We start from the raw sequence: 19,683 nt of genomic DNA, 5'->3' as shown, positions 1-19,683 counted from the left end.
CCTGGGCTCTCGTACCCACTTTTTTCTGTATACAGTGCCTGGCCCTGCGGACCGAGGAGCAGCACAAACTGAGGCGCGCGGCCCAGCACAGCCAGCACGCTCTGCTTCACAGGGCTCTGCAGAAGTGGCAGGTAGGAGGCAGCTCTGTCTTCCAGGTCTCCCCACTTTGGGGCAGGGCAGGTGTCTGGAGGCCTTTGTTTATGTTCCTTCCCAGAGTGACCTGACAAGGCTCAGAATATCAGGTACCCCCAGAAAGTGTGTCTCAGGGTGCCGGCCTTCCTGGAAAGCTGGCTTCTGAATCAGGACTTGGGCCTTGTGGGCCGTTACTTTGGGGGTGGGGGCTGGCCTCCGAATGGGGGCCTTTGGCATCTCTCCACTCTGATAGCTCTGGGTATGGCAGCCACTGTGCTAAGTGCACCTTCGAGGCCTTCTTGTACAAGGAGTGTCGCCCCAGTCCTCCTCATCTCCTCCAGGCTTACCAGGACAGGGTGAGGAGTGTCCTACAGGAAGTGGCGGCCAGGGAAAGACAGCACAACAGGCAACTGCTATGGTGAGTGTCTCAGGCTGAGGAGAGAGACTTGGGGGTCAGAGGTGGGGGTGGGGGCACTCCTGCCTCAAGCCATGCAGGTGCGGGCCTCAGTGCCTAGTCCTGCGCAAGTGTGTGGTTTTGGCTCTCCCAAGGCAAACCCTGCATCTTCTGCCACATCCACATGCCCGATGTCCTGCTCTGTGCAGGGTAACCCGGAAGACGCTCTCACCAGGGGCCACACAGACCCCACTTGTCCTTTCCTCCCTGGTTCACACTTAACATCTTGGGCTCCGGCATTATTTCATCCCCAGTCCTGTCTGCAGTCTGCAGTCTCTCTCTGTCAGCTCCCAGCCCTCTGGGACCAGTTGTAGCTCTCACCGCTGAGGGCCCTCATCTCATGCCCACCCGCACTCTCCTTAGTTCTGGACCAACTCTTTCCCACTTGGACCCCCCACCCCCACCCCCACCCCTGCCCTGGGTCTCTCCCTCTCACCCCCGCTGCTTCCTTCCTTTGGCTTTTGTTCTGCACACGCTGTTCTGGTTGTGTGTAGGCACAGACCTTGTGGACTTTAAACAGTGTCATTCCTCTGACTCCAGTCCCTCAGACTGACCAGAGTGAGAAAGCAAGTAGGTGCTGGGGTTCATGCGCCTCTTATCTCACCATGAATCACCTCAGTTGTTATCATGTGATTATCACACAACCTCTGAGGACGCAGTGATGGCCTGGTGTACCGCTGGCCACCTGGTCCCACCTAGTACCTGGCACAGAGCAGATACTCAGCATCTGCTGTTGGGCAGAGACAAGAGCTTGAGGGCCCCGCAACAGGTGTGCTGAGGCACAGAGTCCTTACTCAGGAGTTGAGAAGAGCGAGAGTGATTCACAAAAGCCTCCCAGCCCTTCCAAACGGGGTGACTGTCCTCACCTGGCCCATGTCTTTGCAGGTGGGTGTTACATCGCTGGAGAGAAAACACCATCGCTCGTTTGGATGGGGCCAAAAAAACCTCTCAAGCAAGAGTCCACTACAACAGGACTCTGTGCTCCAAGGTGAGGTACAAAGTGGTCACCGGGGAGCTTAGGGACACATGCCAGCCAGCACATGGTATTGGCACCTAATAAGAACACCCAGAGTGGTTAGGTAACTGTCTTCCACACATGCATATTTGTAGGTATTTTGTTTGTTAATGAATTAGGAATCACTGTAAATTAAAATGAAAATGTGTCATACAAGAAGCAAATAGTTCTTCCCAGGACCAGTGTTTTCCACCTATGTGCAACACTAACCTCAGGTAACGCATGGGAGACACTGCAATCCACCTGCAGGCTCTGGAGGCTTGCAGGAAAGCATGGAGTAGCCAGTCGATGAATGCGCACACGTTTAACCCCAGTACCCGGGAGACAGAGGCAGGCGGATCTCTGTAAGTTTGAGGCCAGCCTAGTCTACAGAGTGATTCCAGTTCAGCCAAGGCTACACACGGAAACCATGTCTTGAAAAACTAAAAGAAGAAAGCATGGAGCAACCCAAGAAGTTCCTGGCCATTTATAGTTTGAAATGACACTCAACCACTTCATTTCCTTGTCTGGATGGATACTGGAAATACCCTGCAGGTCCCTTGCTCTAGGGATGAGCGTGGTATTGGGACATAATACAAGGAAGTGGAGGGCCAGGCATGGTGGCGCACGCCTTTAATCCCAGCACTCGGGAAGCAGAGGCTGTCAGATCGCTGTGAGTTCGAGGCCAGCCTGCTCTACAAAGTGAGTCCAGGACAGCCAAGGCTACACAGAGAAACTCTGTCTCAGAAAACCAAAACCAAAACCAAACAAAAACCTAAAAAATAAAACCAAGGAAGTGGTTCAAACAAACAGTTGCAAAGGCTGTCCCTGGCTCAAGGCTGTTCTGGAAGAAAGCAGATGGCTGAGAGCTCTGCGTGCATAGGCCTACCTGCTGGTAACCGTGTTGTTCCCTGAGGAGAGAGCAGCTACATTTGGTGAAGGCTGGCCTCTGCCATGGGAGGAGGTGACCAGATCTGGTTGGGTTTTAATGTTCCAAAGAGAGAGAGAGACTACTTGGGGGAATGGAGCTCATGACTGTGAAGCTAGTACCGTGCTCCATCTGGCTCCCTGCCTTCTTTACATGTATTTTTTGTTTGTTTGTTTGTTTGTTTTGTTTTTTGTTGTTTTTGTTTTGAGACAGAGTTTCTCTGTGTAGCCTTAGCTGTCCTGGACTTGCTTTGGAGACCAGGCTGGCCTCGAACTCATATCCATCTGCCTCTGCCTCCGAGTGCTAGGATTAAAAGCGTGCACCCCCACCACCCAGCCCTCTTTACATGTGTTCAGTGGTGCTGGGGAGATGACTCAGTGATTAAAAGTACATGCTGTTCAAGCACGAGGACCTGAGTTCAAATCTCCAGATCCCACATAAAAGTTAGGTATAACTGTATGTCTGTAACACCAGTCCTGGATTGGAGTAAGATGGGAGGGTCCTGGGAATCACTGTCCAGCCAAAACAGGGAGCTGGGGTTTCAGAGAGACCTTGTCTTAGGGGAGTGAGATGAGGAATGACAGAGAAAGACACTGGGTTTGTGGGCCCACCACACCCATGTACGTGTGCATATACATACATGTACACAACAAAAGGTTTTGTGTTTTGACATAGGGTCTTACTATGTAGCCCAGGCTAACCTAGAACTCACTATGTAGACCAGGCTGGCCTCAAACCTACAGTGAGGGTTTGTCTGTTTTTGTCCGCTTGTCTTTGCTTCCCAAGTTCTGGGGTTAAAGGTATGTACCAACACTCTACCCCACAGTGGCTTTTGTTACTGGGTTTCCTGTGTAAGAAAGAAGTAATATGTTAGATGGTGGTGGCGCAGGCCTTTAATCCCAGCACTCAGGAGGCAGAGGCAGGCGGATCTCTGTGAGTTCGAGGCCAGCCTAGTCTACAAAGTGAATCCAGGACAGCCAAGACTACACAGTGAAACCCTGTTTCAAAAAACAAAACGACAACAAAAGAAAAAAAAAACAAATGAATATAATGTTTAACAAATAACAGGGTTAATATAATCCTTATGGCCCAGTATGAAGGTTAAATCCTCCTGATGAGACAGTCTCAGTGTCTGACTTGTCAGACTTCCTGTGAGGGGCCCTAAGCCCCAACCCAGGGCTGTGCAGAAGGCAGGCTGCTTCCTGGATATGTCAGAGCCACCTGTGGACTCCTCAGTTGTAGCTCACGAGGACCCACCGCTGCTCACAGTGTCCTTGATGTCAGAATATGAGGTGATCCCCTCTCTTTTCTCTCCCTGTCCATAGGTCCTGATCCAGTGGCGGGAAGTTACGTCAGTGCAGATCTATTACCGACAAAAGGAGGCAGCTGCCCTCAGGGAGGCCCGGAAAGCGCTGGACAGGGGTAAGAGAGGCCTGTGGGAACAAACAGAGCCGGGAGGAGTTATGAACACAGGACTTCCCAAGATTCCCCGTGCCCCACAGGCTCTGTCTGTGCCTGCTACTTCCTTGGACACTCCCATGACTAGGAGGCTTCAAACAAGACCTGATTTATTTCACTGTTGAAAGTGGAGGCTCTGGGGTAGAGTCCTTCCTGGGCTGTCCTGTCTTCTGGTTGTCACCCTCCTTGGTGATATATGTGTGTATGTATATGTACATATATATGATATGTTTTATATATTTTGTTGTTGTTGTTGTTTCAAGACAGGGTTTCTCTGTGTAGCCTTGACTATCCTGGACTCACTTTGTAGACCAGGCTGGCCTTGAACTCACAGAGATCTGCCTGCCTCTGCCTCCCTGAGTGTTGGGATTAAAGGCATGTGCCACTACACCCAGCATATAAATTTATTAAGTGAGCTTTAAAATAATATTATATAAATCATACCTGAAATGCTGAGGACCCACAACTTGTCCTTGAAGCTTGGTCCCAATAGAGTCAGCGCACAATAGCTAGGTCTTCCTGGGGTGGGAGGTGGGGATGATGAGGTGGTTACACGGTCTATAAGGTGGGGTGCCTCAGTAGTCCCTGTCTGGTGCCAGAAGCCCAGAAAGCTCCTGGAGAGCTGCTCATCCATAGTGCATGACAGCCTGAAATGCTGACTTTGCCATGATGAAGCATCAACAGGGCTCTATCTGAAGGGCTTTCTTAAGGGGTAATAGCACAGAGCAGGTCCTTGGAACAAGGGATTTAGAAGGCTGAGCGCAAAATACCATCCATAGATGGATGCAGCGGCATTTGTGGTTTGGTGTCTTGTTTCATTTTGTTTGTTTTTGAGATGGCGTTTCTCTGTAGACCTGGCTGTCCTGGAACACACAATACAGTGTCTGCCTGCCTCTGCCTCCCAAGTGCCAGGATTTAAAGGCACAAGGCTCATTGTCTTGCCTGATATTAGACCTCAAGATCGCTACGACACCTTGTTATTGCTCAGGGGAAAGTACACAAGACACGGGAATAGACCTTTAACAGTACAGATGTGTAGTCCCAGCACTCGGAAGGCAGGAAGGAGGAGTGTGGAGCCAGGAGGCCCAGCCCACACAACACAGGAGGAACCCTGACTCTTTCCCTCCACGCTCTTCTTTTTAAAATTATATAATTTATTCCTTCCCTTTCCCTCCAAACCCCTTTTTGTTCTCTTTCAAGTCCTGGACCTCTTTTTTTTTACTGTCGTTATGTGCATTCTGCTCATTCTGCATAGCGTCACTCGTCACTCGTGCGTGTGTTTTCGGGGCTGGAAATCCAATTGGTGTGTTCTTTCCTGGGAAAGACTATTTCTCCCACCCTAAGCATTTCCTAAGTAGTTCCCTGTACAGGGTGGAGGCCACGTGGGCTTTCCCCATCTGCTTTGACATGCCCATTGGTGTCATCCTTGTTCAGCTCACATTTGGGCAGTCATACTGATATCACTAGGGGACACAGTCACACGGTAACTCCCTGGTCCTCTGGTTCTTAGAATCTTTTCTCCCTCTTCCAAAATGCTCCTGAGCCTTAGTTGTGGGAGTGCTTTGTAGATGTTCCGTTGGGCCTGGGCTCCATAACTCTGCATTTTCATCTGTTGTAGCTGTAATGATGCCCGTCAGTGGCAAGATGTGTCCTTAATGAGGGGTGAGACCCTTTACTCTTTAAGGCAGTAAATAAATAACAGGCCCCAAATCACATCACCTGGATTATGACCTCAGGGGTCCCCTGTCCTTCAGTATGTTTTGTCATCTCTAGAGTGGGGCTGTCGCGCTTTCCTGCTGTTACTTAGGCATGGAATAGTGGTAGAGAGACAGGTACACTTAAAGCTGCACCCGAGATGTGGCAACATGGCTGGTGGAGGCCACCCAAGATCAGGCTCAAGACTGCAGCCTCCTCTGCCTGAGCATGGGCCAGAAGCACCTCCTGAATCAGACATCCCAGGCCCCATGACAGGCTCTGCACAGGGGGACCCAGAGAGCCGATAGCTACAAGATCACTGTCTCACTCTCCTGGTTCCTCTGGGCCTGCACCCCAGGCTCTCGGCTACGCTCTCTGAGCTTTATTTCCTGCCTCATACAATGAGGCTGTGCTGTCTGCAAGCCTGGGCTCCAGCAGAAAGCTCCCTTTTGGGACTGAGGGTCTCTTCCCACAGGCCCAGCAGCCCTTGGCGTGGCTCTGTGGGCCTGGCACACCTGCAGTGACCGTGGACATGTATGGGCACAGCTCTTGGGGTGCAGCAGCAGAAAGGAGGTCTGGTTCCAATTCCCCGAGCACCAAGATGACCAGACCTGGCCTTTACACAGTGGCCTTGAGTCCTGGGCTGCCTCACACAGGCTGATGTCACCTCACATAGCCTCCCCACTGTCTAACCATTCCCTGCTACCAAGTCACTTAGGAGTGAAAACCCTGTACAGTGTCAGCTGGTTTCCGTCTGTTTCAGGCTGTCTCCGGAGCTGGTTTCAGCGCTGGCGGCTCTGCAGCCAGAGGGAAGCCTGGCAGCGAGTCCAGCTGGAGCAGGCGGCGCAGCATCACCGCCGGCAGCTGCTGATGGAAGGGATGGCCCGGTGGAAGACATACCATCTGGGCTGTGTCAGGAAAAAGGTGAGGCAGTGTGCTAGCTGCTGTCCAAGCTCTGCAGGAGTCAGGGGTCTTGGGGCGGGGTTCTCCAGACAGACCTCTAGGCAGCTAGTGTGGGTGCTGATGCTTGGGGACTCTGTGGGAGCAAGGCTGCAGGAGCTGTTCCAGGCACCCCGGGAGAAGGCAGCTCCAAAGAGAAATCTGGTTTCCCCTAACCCCTAGCTTTTCAGATCCCAGGAAACTATGGAGCCATTCAGATCCCCTCACCTGTGCAGGAGCCCTTGGCATCTGCAACAACTGGTGGAGCCTCACCGTGCAGGAGCCCCACTGGCTGGGGCTGGACCCCGAGTTAGGGTGTAATGTGTGGGGTGTGACCCTGTGCATTTGCTGTCTCCCCAGCTTCTGCAGAGACAAGGTGCCCAACTCCTGGCACAGAGACTCGGTCGGGCCTGCTTCTGCCAGTGGAGGAAACAGGTAAGAACCAGTGTAGCTCTTCTTTCCCGCTGCCTCAGACTTCTGCTTTGAGCCACCTCAGCCCCACGGCTACTTTGGTCTTTCATGCTGTCTTTGTCGCAGTGCTCCATCCTTGTCCTCTGCCCCACACCACCAGCTTCCTTCACACGTCATTTGTCGAAGGCCAGTCTCTTCTATTCAGATTTCTTCTACAGGGTCATCTTAAACACACTGGAATAATGCCCAGAAATTAATGTGAGATGACCTTAAAGTCTGGGCTGGGGTCCTGATAAAAAACCAGAAGGCGAGCCGGACATGGTGGTGCACGCCTTTAATCCCATCACTTGGGAGGCAGAGGCAGGTGAGTCCCAGTGAGTTTGAGGCCAGCCTGGTCTGCATAGTGAGCCAGGGATACACACAGAGAAACCCTGTCTTGAAAAACCAAAACCAAAACAAACAAAAAACCCAGAAGGCCACACCCAGTCTGCTCAGCAGAACCAAGTTCATGGGCCACTCCTGCTCGGGGCTGGAGAGCCTCCCAGCTCTGCTCCCAACTCCCACAGCGTTGCTCTGGGAATGCTGCTGGCTCCTTCCGCTCGCCCCAATTGCTCTTGGCATGCATCTTTTTGTCTATTGTCTTTTTTTTTTTTTTAGGTTTTTCGAGACAGGGTTTCTCTGTATAGCCTTGGCTATACTGGACTCACTTTGTAGACCAGGCTGGCCTCGAACTCACAGCGATCCGCCTGCCTCTGCCTCCCAAGTGCTGGGATTAAAGGCGTGCGCCACCACGCCCGGCTTGTCTACTGTCAATACCTCACCGCCAGGATGATGCCAGGGCCTGAGCCCTTCCCAGTAGAAGGAGGGTAGATGCTTTAGCTAGAGGCTGGTGCGCTGGGAACAGCCGTCGCCATGTTACCTGTGCATTCCTCTGAGTAAGCCAGTCTTTCTGTCCCACAGCTGGCATCCAGGAAGCAAGAGCAGCATGGCACAGCCCGGGCCCTGTGGTTCTGGGCCTTCTCACTGCAGGCCAAGGTAATGGCTCTACAACTCCCTAGCTACTCCTGCCTTCATGGGCTGCTCTGTGGGCCGGCGGCTTGGGAGCAACACGGAAGACTGAGCTCCACCTCTTGCCTTCTCTTCGGCAAGGTGTGGACTGCGTGGCTGGGCTTTGTGCTTGAGAAGAGGAGGAAGAAGGCCCGGCTGGAACGAGCCATGCACGCCTACCAGCAGCAGCTCCTACAGGAGGGTGCCACGCGGCTCCTGCGCTTTGCAGCTGGTCTGAGGGCCTCTCGGCAGCAGCTGCAGGCCCAGCAGCAGGTCCAGGTAAGCAGGGCTGCCGGTGGGGAGCTGGCAGGGCAGTGCAGGCAAGGGCTGAGGAGAAGCCATGTTGCAGGCAGCCCACAGCCTCCACTGTACAGTCCGCCGCTGCGCTGAGCTCTGGAAAAAGAAGGCACTGGGCCCAGGCAGGACGTCTCAGCCACCAGCACCCATCACATTCAGCAGGAGAGTGACGTTTAAGGATTCATTTCTCTCCGGGGTGGCTGCCGAGGCTGGGGATGCCACCCTGGAGACCAGGAAGCTGAGAGCGCCTCCATCCCAGGGAGCCCTGAGCCGCCTGGCAGTAGCTGCTGGGGAGCCCTGCTGCCGAGAGCTGTGAGTGGCCCGTGCTTCCCTCTGCTTCTAGGCCTGGAGCAGAAGCTGGGAGCATACATGAGGGACAAACAGCCCTGGGAAGGGCAAGATGAGGGCACCACAGCCTTGTCACATCAGTGCTGCTCAGAAGCCTGTCAGCCCATCCTTCTCAGGGTATTGGGAGGCAGTGTGACATCTGCTTCTCCATGTTCAGTGATGCCCAGCAGTCATGCCCTCATGCCTTGCCTTAGGCTTGCAGGCTCCCTCCCTCCCTGTCAGAAGCTCCACTTTTGGTGGGTACCTGATCTACCCCCTTGGATGGTTTTCCTCAGCCCTGTGCGCCCCACCCTTCATGAGGCAGTTGTCATTCCCAGAGTCACCAGCACTGAGTCTCAGAACTCATGGTGGGTAGAGTGTTTCAGGCCAGTCTCCATCCTTCCATGCTGTTCCCTGCTGTTCTCTTCGTCCCTAACCTTGGCAGGACTCTGAGTAGCTCAGAGGCTGCTCCCTTCTGATAGGAAAGGACACCATATTGTCACCCTGCTGTGCAAGTCAAAAGAAACAGGCTGTACTCTAGCCATCAGGCTGACTAGGAGGGGACCCCAAGCTTATGCTGCCCTTCAGTCTCCCTGCAAAACGGCAAGGATTGAACCTTAGTAGATCTCAGGCCCCCTGAAGACTGTCAGTCCAAGGCACAGACTCTTTCTCTCCAGCAAGGAGGCCCGATTATCACGGAAGCAGCCACGACGCCCATCCTTCCTGCTGGAGCACTCGAGGAGCCCGAGGTCCCCAGGGTGGTGCACTGTTGGGGAACAGCAGTAAGTGACATGGGTGTGAGTCCCCAGAAGCACCGAATTCTCTGTCCAGGTCCTACTTATATTTTCCTATATTTTGTTGGATATATGGCACCTTTAATCCAGAGAAAGGTTCCATGGTGTTATCTGCCTCTGCCTGCCTTCTGCTCAGGTTGGAGAAACCCCTGGAAAAGGGTCAAAGCATGGCTCCGGCAGGAGGCCTTTCCCTGACGAGGCCCTTCCTACCAGTGGTCCCGTTGAATGTTCCTGGTCCGAAACTGCCTCCTAGAGCAAGTCCAGGCCTGGAGCTGTTGCCTCCTTCCTCCTTCCTGCCCCGTGGGGTGGGAGGCACTACAGGGGTGAGTCCTCCCCGGGCCTGCCACTCACTCTCCTTTGGCGCTCTGCCTCCAACCCTTGTTACTCTTCTTTCTAGAATTCCTTGGTCACTTGACCAGCTGGGGTGCCCTGCACACCAGGCCTAAAACACAGCAGTGGCCGGCCTGCCCTTGAGAAATGTTTGGCGGGACCACCAGAACCACCTTGCAGGCAGGCTCCCGGCAAGGCCACTGGTCTTGGGGGTACAGGTGGGCTGTAGAAGCTTGGAGCGGGAAGAGGCAGAAATGGAGGGGCTGTTACAGGGCACCACATCTGGCTTGGACTTGCCACCAAGTGGTGGGGCAGCCACAAGCCATGCTGTCATCAAGCAGACACACTAGTGCTGTCTGTAGCTTCTCACTATGGGGGTGACAGTCTGTGGGGACAGTGAGGTGGGACTTGCTGTGATAGGTGTGGAGAGGGACAATAAAGGAATCCAGGGTTACCTTTTTAAATTTTTTTTTATTACTTATACACTTATTCTCAACACCTACACAAATCTCATGTAGGTAGTTGTGAGCCACCATGTGGTTGCTGGGAATTGAACTCAGGACGTTTGGAAAAACAGCCAGTGCTCTTAACCTCTAAGCTATCTCTCTAGCCCAGAATTCAGTGTTTCTTAAGGAAGAATTATTTTACTAAAAGAAGGAAACGGGTGTGGTCCAGTGTTTGCTGAGGTACTTGGTCCTAGGACAGAGGGTCCTGGGCAGAGGTAGCCAGGCACTGTAAGAGTACGAGGGTGCTCCTGAAAACATGGCAGAACTGAGTCATCGCCTAAAAGTCGGTGCTGCCTCGGGACAGGTGGAGGCGGCAGGCAGGAGGCAGTTTCTGGTGATGCACAGTTGGTAACAGAAGTGACACACCTAATGCCAGCACTTAGGAGGTAGAAGCAGGATAACAGAGAGCTCAAAATCAGCCTAGGCCACACAGCAATACTGTCTTAGTAAATAAGTAAGCAAACAAATATTTGAAAATAGCTGCATGTCCACTGTCCCAGGAGAGACGACTTGGAGGTGCAGGAGTGGTGGGAGTGATGTGCCCTGGATCACTCTTCCCTGAGGCTGAGCTAAGCTAGCTAGCTGAGCAGAGGGAGGTGAACGGCTGGGGAAGGGCAGACACTGCTGCTCTCTCACATCTTACATGGGGGTAGCACTCAACAGTGGAGATTATGGGACTCTCTCAGTATGTCATCATCCAAAACAGGGCAAGGCTTTGTGTGCTGGCCAGTCACCCTCTGCCACTGCAAGGCGAAGTGGGCAGTGACTTGGGGACAGAACTCAACTTTCCAGAGTCCCAGAGCTTCCTTGCTCAGCATCCATCCTTTCTTCCTCTACAGGTGTCAGCTAAGCCCAGCATCCCTGGACCTCAACCTTGGGTGTGCCCATCTCCAGCCAGGGGCCCCAATTCCCATCTCTTCCTCACTGGAGATTCCACAAGCGCCAGAACTAGGCCTGGATATGGCCCCGAGACTACAGGTAAGTAGGTCAAAGCACTGGGGCCACCTCCCACCAGAGCTCCGCCAGCCTCCATGGTTTTACAGGGGATGGCAGGCAAGGTGGAGCTTACCTTCCCATTGCTGCAGGCCACACAGAGCTTGAGGCTGAGCTAGAGGAGATTCAGCGGCAGTTACAGCACTACCAGAGCACCAAGCAGAACCTTCGGTGAGGCCGCCAGGTGCACTGGGACCTGTCAGTGGGGGAGCTGGGGCAGGTGGCTCCCTCTATCGAGGGCTGGGACCCTACTGTGTTATGACTCACTTCAGAGGGTTGGTGTGAGTGTCCTGTGGCACCTTTGTCCCCCCTAGGGAGGGCAAGTTGGCCCCACCTAGGGTTGGAGGCGCTGCTTTCCTTTTGGAGGGTAGATAAAGCCCAGCAGGACTTGCTTGGGTTGTTACCCACCCAGCAACCATAACTGTAATGCTGACAAGGTACAGGCAGCAAGGGCCTGGGTCCTAGTTACACCCCAGTGCTCAGTTGACATACAGCATCTTTCAGAGACCTGTGTGAAAGACTGGTCCCTAAATAGGGACAGAAAGAGTAGTTTTCACACAGGCCCACCTGAGCTGCTGTTTGCTGGGAAGGACAGGAGAGCACTGCTCTCCTCACCCATCTGCAGCTTAGAGCTGCTGTAGCTCTTCAGTGTTAGCGCTATTATGCCTCTTTAGCCGGAAAGGGCACCTTGAGGCTATACCAAGAACCCAGCCGGGTAGGCAGCAGTGTCCCCATTCCCAGGTCATACCAGCGACAAGCCAACAGCCTGCGGAGATGGCTGGAGCTAAGCCAGGAGGAGCCCAGGTCTGCGGACCTGGATCTAGAACAGCAGGTGAAAAGAGAACTGGAGGAGGTAAGGCCCGGGTCAGCCCCTGGGTCAGCCCCTGCGCTGCACTTCTTTGAGCTTGACTTGTCCCTCCCCTGTCCCCAGGTGGAACTACAGATCCAGCAGCTGGCTGAGGAGCTCCAGGCCCAGCGGCAGCCCACTGTGACATGCATTGCTCGTGTTCGGGCCCTGAGACAGGCTCTGTGCTAGTGGCTCGCCTGTGGGGACAGGGGCTATCTTTCATAAGGGGCCATAGATTACTTTCAACAAAAGAATACAAAACTGCTACAACAGTTTTCAATGTTTTTAATTTCAAAATGTCTTACAATTAAATGAATTACTGTTCAGAAGTCTCCTACTCTTCATACAAAATACTGTACTACTGATACAGTTGACAAAGTTCAATGACTTCTCCTGCAGAGAAATTCATGGCGTTCCCAAGATCAACATGAAATCTGGCCTTGTCCCTACCACTGGGTTTCCCATGGCCTGCATACCTCACAGCCACTTGGAACTGGTTTTCTAGGCACCGATCACCATGCTGTCCACCTCCAACACAGCCCCTGGACCAATAGCAGCATGTCCCCTACTTCCTGCCGGGCTGGGCCTCCACCTGCCCCTTGACTCTGGACTCTACCAGGCAAGTCAGGTATTGCCTGCCAACAAAAGGACTCAGCCAGCTTGGGAAGGTCAGCCCCTGAGGACTACAGAGGTCTACACCGTTAGTGTCGTCAGGAGACACGGGCAGAGTCTAGGACAATACATTCAGCAACATATAAACGATTTTACTTCTCCAGCAAGCAGACAGGTGAATTTGGGAACAGAAAGCAGTTATGAAGGCCATGGCTTGCTCTAGGAAGACAGTGGATCCATTCTGTGCCAAGGAGGCACCTCACCCTGTGTTCAGTGAAAGCAGGCAGAGAGACCAGTGTGAGCAGAAGAGGCGAACAGATGGCCCTGAGACAGGCAGGAGGCACAGTTAGGGGTGTGGAGGACATAACCGTTCTCACAACACACAGCCAGGAGATGGAAGGTCTCCAGCTTACACAGAATCTTAAAAAACCTTTTGGAAGTAATTTTGAGGTCAGATCACACCCACCCACACTCTGTAAAGGGGCTGGGCCCTGACAGATCCAGAACCTCTCCTCTGCACCTCTGGACAGGCAGGAACAAATCATTCAGGTCCTATAAGGTCAGCCCCACAGCGCCCCTCACCCGGACAGGCGGGGCTCCTCTGAAGACCCTCATGTTCCTGTGTGGAAAGATCCTTGGCAACCACAACTTAGAGGACTAGAGAGAGCCCAGTGCTTCCCCAAAGTGAATCTTCTGCCCTGCCTTCAGCCTGAAGTTGAAGTCCTTGGGTGCTTCAAAGATGAGGACAATGGTCGAACCCAGGTTGAACTCGCCCAGGTGCTCGCCCTTGCGCATGGGAACGCCCTCCTTGTTGGCATGTGTTACAAAGCTCAAGTCATTGTAGGAACCCTTGCTGTACCTGGGGCTGTTTGTGTGCAGGTCCTAGGGGCAAGAAGGAAAAGGTTAATTAGTCTTGTTGCCTGATCTCAACTCTGCCCCGCCCAGCTCAGAGGTGGCAGACACAGCATCTCAGGGCAAAGGGCCTATCACTAATCAACACTCCGAACATCTGCTGTGCCCTGGCCCAGGGGCGGGGGCCAGGCCAGGTCTCCTCCAAGCATAAATAGTGCAAGGCTAGCACAGCAACAGCCCCTAAAAAGGCAGAGTGGGTGCCACAATTTCTCATCCCCTCCTTCGTGTTCCATCTTTGCCTCTGACATGCTCCTGGCAGAAGCCGTGTGCTGGGAGTAGAGTTGGTCCTTTACCTCCCAGCCATCTTCAGGCAGGTGGATGGCGACAGGCTGAGCTGGCTGGGGACCTACAGAGCAGCTGCTCCACTGAGCCAGCCTGGCCAGAGCTGGAACACCCCTCCCCCACCACAACAATTTATAAGCCCAGAGATCTGGCTGGGTCCAAGAAGTTTGGGCTGTGGGCTCTACTCACTCCGTCAAAGTATATACGGATGGAGCCCACGTTGGTGGCTCCCACTGCTGTCAACGAGAAGAACCCATATTTCCAGTCCCCAGTTAGGACCACACGTTCATTGTGACAGAAGAGCTCTTTGATCCAGCGGGCCATGCCAGGGTTCACGGACATCAAGGAACCTAAGGAGACAGGAGAACGTGCCACTTTGTGCTCAAAGCCTGGTGTGTTCACATCTGAACGGCCAGAGAGGCACGGGGACTCAGTGTTCCAGATTCTAAGCAGGACTCCAAGCACCCTTGCCTATAGCCAGCCAGCCTCACGTGGTCATCTCCTGGCTTTGACAACACCAGCTGGGAGGGAGCACAGTCCTCTCAAGTCAAAAGCCCAAGGGCTTCTAATGCCCACAGAGGCATCTCCCACTCTCAACCTGCCCTAGGCATACCTGGGAAGTGTCGCCGATGCGAGACAGTCCAGTCAGTGGGGGAGTGGAAGCAGTGATAGTCTCCAGGGGCCAGGTAGATGACGCAGTGGTAGAGCTCGTTCCCTTCCCGGGTGACCAGCTGGTTCCTGAAGGAGTCACGGGAGGCTGTGGGGTGGGGTACAGAGAGGGCCTGGTTCTTTGACAAGCTCCAGGTGACTTTCATCGCACAGTGAGCAGCTGGTACATGGCCTACATGCAGCCTAGCTGGAGGCGCCAGTGAGGATTCCTGGCTCCTTGCCAGCCTGCTGCCCCAAAGCCTCCCCAGCCTTTGTATTCCCTCTGCCCCCTCCGCCCTTTGTTAGCCTCTGATGTCTACCCTAACTAAGCAGTGACCCACCTGGAGGGAAGGGCAGGTCCTCTGTCCAGGCTTGAGGGCCCAGGAACGACTCCAAGGAGTAGGTTACGCCCTTTACCTGCTCCACCTCACAGTTCTTCACCTGCCCGAAGGTGAGGATCTTGCCATCTGATGGGCTGATCTGGAGGAGGCAGAAGTTTGATGGTAAGGAGGGGTGTTCCTGCCCATCAGTGGCTCCTGGAACTCTACCACCTGCCAAGCATCCAGGGAGCCCAGGGTTAGGGGCCTATAGGACAGGAGGGAGCATCCCAGAGGACCAGAGCCAATGTGGTGCTGCTAAGCCTGGCTTAAAGGCAGACAAAGGTCTCATTTCCTAATGAAGAACCGAGACAAGGGCCAGGTCTTACCACACTGTGCAGGCCACAGACAGGCCGCGCCTGAGGCTTCAGCTTACGCCGGAAGAGCTCGCTGAGGTTTCGGTAGTGGTGCAGGTCCTCCACAGCAGCCTCTGTCATGTTCACCCCGAAAGTCCAGATGTACAGGCTGTAGACTGGCCTCCGGAGCCAGTAAGGAAGTTCAACCTGGTTGAGGCGACCCCAGGCGCGTGAGAGCAAACGCGTTGGCACTGACTTGTACAGGGCCACCTGCAGGCCACAGTGCAGGAGGCTGGGTTGGTCACAAACGGAGTGGAGTGGTTTCATACACCCCTCCCCTCACCCCCACATATGAGAGAGAGAGGAGAGACAGAGAGAAACTAGAAAGGCCATTACGAAAGCCCAAGTATTCAGGCTGGTTTGTGAGGTGGCTGTCTCTCAGAAGGAACCAGACTCTGCTCACCAAATACTCAAACAAGGGCTGGATACACATGTAACCTGGATCATTTCTGCTATTCTAGGCAAGAATGAAAGAGCAGCTGCCTTAGTCCCAACTGTGACTGGACCGAACAGACTTGGGTCTTGAAAATGGGAGGTGAGGGATGGAAACGGACCTGGTACAAGCCTAAAAGACTATCAGGAGGCTCCCAAGAGCGCGGGGCAGCTCCAGTCCTGAGCACCCTCTTCATAGGAAGCAAGAGTGCTGTTCTCACTCCCAGATCTGCAGCGCACCCTGACACTGCTGCACCTGAGCAAACCCATGGGCTCTCCACAGAAGCCGGGGAAATTTTTGTTATCACTCTAGTATGGAGCACCAGAGGACAGTTACCAGTCCCACTGTTGGCCAGATGGTCCTGCAGAACTCCTGAGCTTCTGCTGCCCTACTGTGTGTCTGAACATTGCACAGCACCAACTTGCTTAGTGAAATATTTTACAAGTTTTGGGTTTCGCTTGTTTTTTTTTGAGACAGGGCTTCTCTATGTAACAGTCCTGGCTGTCCTGGACTTGCTTTGTAGATCAGGCTAGTTTCAAACCCAAAGAGATCCACCTGCTTCTGCCTCCTGAGTCCCGGGATTAAAGGTGTGCACCACCATGTCTAGCTGTATTTTTCTAAGTTTTAGCAGTCCTTCCCCAGCCACTTGGACAGAGCAACACCACATCAAGTGGCCCCAGCTATGCTCTGGTGTATGGTGCGGTCCCCTGGGCTGTTGTGATGCCTACCTAGCCTACCAGGAGCCCAGAAGCAGGGCTTCCTTCTTGGGGCCAGCCTGTCAAGAGACAGCCCTCCACGTACATGGTGGCCAGCTCCTGCCTGCAGCAGCCGTCTGTACAATCCTGAGTTTTTCAAGCATGTATTTCAACTAACAGGCTCAGCCTGGCTGCAGACTTCCTAAATTACCCTCTGGTGTCCAGAATTCGCCTGGATCTTTCTGACAATCACCTCTCTGCTTTCTTCTGCCTAAATAAGTCAGAGTGACTTCATTTTCTCAGACCAGTGTAAGTTCCTTCCTAAACCAGAACTCCCGATGACACCAACAAAGTGCTGAATTCCTCCAGGACCACCAACCAAGCAACCTTCTCACATGAGTACACCTACCCAAGAGGACAGCCACTGATAACCCGTTTCTTCTCTGTCTTCCCCATGTCTAGGCAGGGCCACAGGCAAGGGGCCCGTTCACTTACCCTGCTCATGGGCCTCCATCCCACCCGGCTGAGGGGCCTGAGGGCACCGAAGGGCAGGAGGTAGTAGAGGATGCTCAGGGGCCAGGAGCGCAGTTTCAGAGTGGGTCTGGACATGCAGCTCAGTTGGCCTAGCCTCCGCCGTAGGGCCAGCTGGGGGAAGTGCAACCTGCAGGGCACATGTCCACACGTGGCCTGGGTCTGAGGGAAACTGAGGAGCAACCCCCTTAGCCAATGCCATTCCTGCTCCCCTGACCCCCACCCCCGGCAAGAGCCAGGGTTCCAGCAGGCATTCCAGCGTCCACTCCATCCACCCAACCCTGGTTCTAAGTCAGAGGGGCCTGGCTGCCTGACTAGTGGGCTCATTTCCCAATGTCCCCCACCTCCCGGCTGACTGAATGGGCAGCAGCAGGACAAAGGCAGTTCAGACGCAACTCCTGGGTAGCTCTAAGGTAGAGCACCCCCTCCAAGGACAGCAGCGGCCCCAGCAAAGGCCTTGGGGCCCAGAATGGGAAGGTGAGAGAATCTGCCTTATACCCACAGCCTCTCCATGCTAAGGACCGTTGGGACCCAAGGACAGTTCTGCCCGCACAGGTGCCAGAAAGGCAAGAGTGCAGTGCCACGAGCCTAGACGGCTGGGCGACACCTGCCGACCTTGTTACTCCACTGTGGCACCTGGGAAAACCTTCAAGTCTTTTGCTTCCTCTTCTGCTAAATGATAGGACATTGCTGTGGCTCCATCTCCCTGTGTCTCTCCAAACCGCATCCACAGGGTTAGGACAAGGCTCCCACCTAGTTCCAAAGCTAAGACCCTGAGCCACACGTATGACCTATGGGGCCCACCAGCTTTACAAATTCATTATTTTCTTTCAGCCAGCTTTGCAAAGGCACAGAGGCCTTTTCACCGTGACCTTGGCATACTGAATGCAACTAAGTTCCTTGTCACAGGTCCTAGAAAATACTCCTGAGGCCTCAATGTAGTCATCATGAGACCATACTGCCACCCACTCTTGGAATGTCCCCAGGCTTTAGATTCTTGTTTGAAAAACCACATTTGCTTAAGCAAGCTAAGGCTGCCATCTGAACTGTGCTCTCAAGAGAAGCCAGTTTCCTCTGAGAAAAGCAAGGAACAAAAGGGGATTTCAGCAGAGAACTGGTGAGTGGCTGGCAATCCATCAGTGATGGCAGAGGAGGGCTGAGCCCCAGCACAGGCACTAAGACCACAGCACACCCACTATCCTGCATTCCTTCTTTCTCTTCTGCACCCCATTATGTTTTTAAAACACAAGGGGAAATGGCAGGGGCCAAGCAAAGGCAAATCACTGTTCTCCTGCAAGCAGCCCCGCCCACGTCACTGCAGGAGAGCAGAGACCAATCCCAGAGAGCGTGGGGGAGGGTGTAGCGGGGATTCCCCTCCCAAGCGTAGGAAGCTAGGAAGCGAGGCTCTGAGCTGGGAAGAGGGGGCCTCAGTGCCCTTGCTAAGGACCAAGACACAGGGCAGAAGCCCACTGCTGTCTCCCCACACTGGGCCCTTCTCCCAGCCATACCCACAAGTACCTGAAATGGGTCTCCTACTCATGCCACTCAGGAACCCCTCTCCAGGCTCCTCCAGCCAAGGGGGTCACTCCCAGACCCCCTACTGCCACTTCCACATTGGGGTCACTGGGCTTGACATCTGACCTTCCTGAGACTGTGCAGGGATCTAGTAGGGCTAGGTCTCGGTGGGCAGCATCTCACCATTTCGCTGCTGCTTGGAGCTCTGGTCCTTGCCGCTTCTCTGACTGACACATTGTGGGTAGGCACAGGGAGGTGTTGCCAGCTTCCAGGAGAGTGCGCTGGCTTGCTCCTCGCTCCCTTGCCTTTGTTTTTCTCCGTCCTCCCCTTCCCCCTCACAAGAGGACTTCAGTGTGGCCACTGCTCCAGTCGCTGATGGCAATGCTTCCAGTCTCCGTTGAGTCTTGGTGGCTCACAGGCACTGGTTAGAGGACCGCGGCTATTGCAAACAGACAGGTACCGGTCACACACCTGCTTGGACCTCCTGCTTAGGTCACCTGCTCAGGCCTTGCTGCCAGAGCTGTCTGGTTCCTGCTAGCTGTCCAGTGCAATCCTCCCCGCTCTGCTGGAGGGAGCAGGTTGGTAAAGCCCTGGGGCTGTCTGCTCCAGCCAGCCTGGTAGAAAGGTGACCAGACACTGCCACGACTTCTAGGCGCCACTGAGTTCCAAAAGCACAAGGTGGGAATCTGAGCCCTCTGCTCCAGGCTGATGGCCCCTCCCTTGGCAGACCTGACCCATTTTCCACTCAGGTAACAAAGTAGCATCTGAGGAATGACAGAGAGGGCAGCTAGCCAGGACATCCAGGCAAGGTCATGATGTGTACCTGGGCACTGTAAAGTGCGAAAACCCCTCCTGCCTCTGTCTAGTCCAGGCATCTTCACAGGGTGTACACCTGGGCTATCTCAGAGAAAACCATCCTAGGGTTGGCCAGCAGCCAGCACTAAAGCCCAAATCTTCCTAGCACACTCAATCTTCCTCCAAAATAGCACCTTGGCCAGGCCATTTTATGACAATCTTCAGGGCCCACCTGGTGGTCACAGCTCCCCAAGTGTACAGATGACCAGGAGAGAAGAGCACCTGCTCTTCCACAGCTCCTGCTGTCTCAGCCCAGAGCACTCAAGGTCCTGGGAAAAGGAGATTTCACAGCGCTAACTGGAAACCTATACACCT

At 54.0% G+C, this 19,683-nt stretch overlaps 2 protein-coding genes across 17 annotated transcripts in view; one reads left to right on the top strand and one right to left on the bottom strand.

The window, feature by feature from the left end:
• The window catches only part of SFI1 (SFI1 centrin binding protein), a 62,736-nt gene extending 50,255 nt beyond the window's left edge, over nt 1-12,481 (top strand). For 10 of the 12 annotated variants that reach the window (XM_084799251.1, XM_084799252.1, XM_084799253.1 and 7 more), the window contains 14 exons: nt 36-131; nt 474-550; nt 1,472-1,574; nt 3,834-3,930; nt 6,425-6,585; nt 6,961-7,035; nt 7,972-8,046; nt 8,161-8,337; nt 8,408-8,667; nt 9,360-9,464; nt 9,613-9,799; nt 11,152-11,290; nt 11,398-11,476; nt 12,047-12,481. In XM_084799251.1, coding sequence (XP_084655377.1) covers nt 36-131; nt 474-550; nt 1,472-1,574; nt 3,834-3,930; nt 6,425-6,585; nt 6,961-7,035; nt 7,972-8,046; nt 8,161-8,337; nt 8,408-8,667; nt 9,360-9,464; nt 9,613-9,799; nt 11,152-11,290; nt 11,398-11,476; nt 12,047-12,341 — 1,926 coding nt within the window. In that variant the 3' untranslated portion in view covers nt 12,342-12,481. The remainder of the gene's footprint in view (nt 1-35; nt 132-473; nt 551-1,471; nt 1,575-3,833; nt 3,931-6,424; nt 6,586-6,960; nt 7,036-7,971; nt 8,047-8,160; nt 8,338-8,407; nt 8,668-9,359; nt 9,465-9,612; nt 9,800-11,151; nt 11,291-11,397; nt 11,477-12,046) is intronic. The other 2 variants (XM_084799245.1, XR_014782610.1) reach the window with 2 other exon arrangements.
• Nucleotides 12,418-19,683, bottom strand: part of PISD (phosphatidylserine decarboxylase) — a 51,936-nt gene continuing 44,670 nt past the window's right edge. For 2 of the 5 annotated variants that reach the window (XM_084799281.1, XM_084799282.1), the window contains exons 2-8: nt 18,697-18,952; nt 16,963-17,170; nt 15,313-15,549; nt 14,948-15,086; nt 14,572-14,715; nt 14,148-14,308; nt 12,418-13,646 (exon numbers count right to left, since the gene is read on the bottom strand). In XM_084799281.1, the coding sequence (XP_084655407.1) occupies nt 13,422-13,646; nt 14,148-14,308; nt 14,572-14,715; nt 14,948-15,086; nt 15,313-15,549; nt 16,963-17,170; nt 18,697-18,749 (1,167 nt within the window). In that variant the 5' untranslated portion in view covers nt 18,750-18,952 and the 3' untranslated portion in view covers nt 12,418-13,421. Of the gene's footprint in view, nt 13,647-14,147; nt 14,309-14,571; nt 14,716-14,947; nt 15,087-15,312; nt 15,550-16,962; nt 17,171-18,516; nt 18,666-18,696; nt 18,953-19,683 lie in introns of those variants that run through there. The other 3 variants (XM_084799283.1, XM_084799284.1, XM_084799280.1) reach the window with 3 other exon arrangements.

This window comes from Acomys minous, assembly GCF_964271855.1.
Source record: "Acomys minous genome assembly, chromosome: 10".
NCBI lineage: Eukaryota > Metazoa > Chordata > Mammalia > Rodentia > Muridae > Acomys > Acomys minous.
The sequence above is the reverse complement of the archived record's forward strand: the minus strand, read 5'-3'. Positions and strand labels throughout refer to the sequence as shown.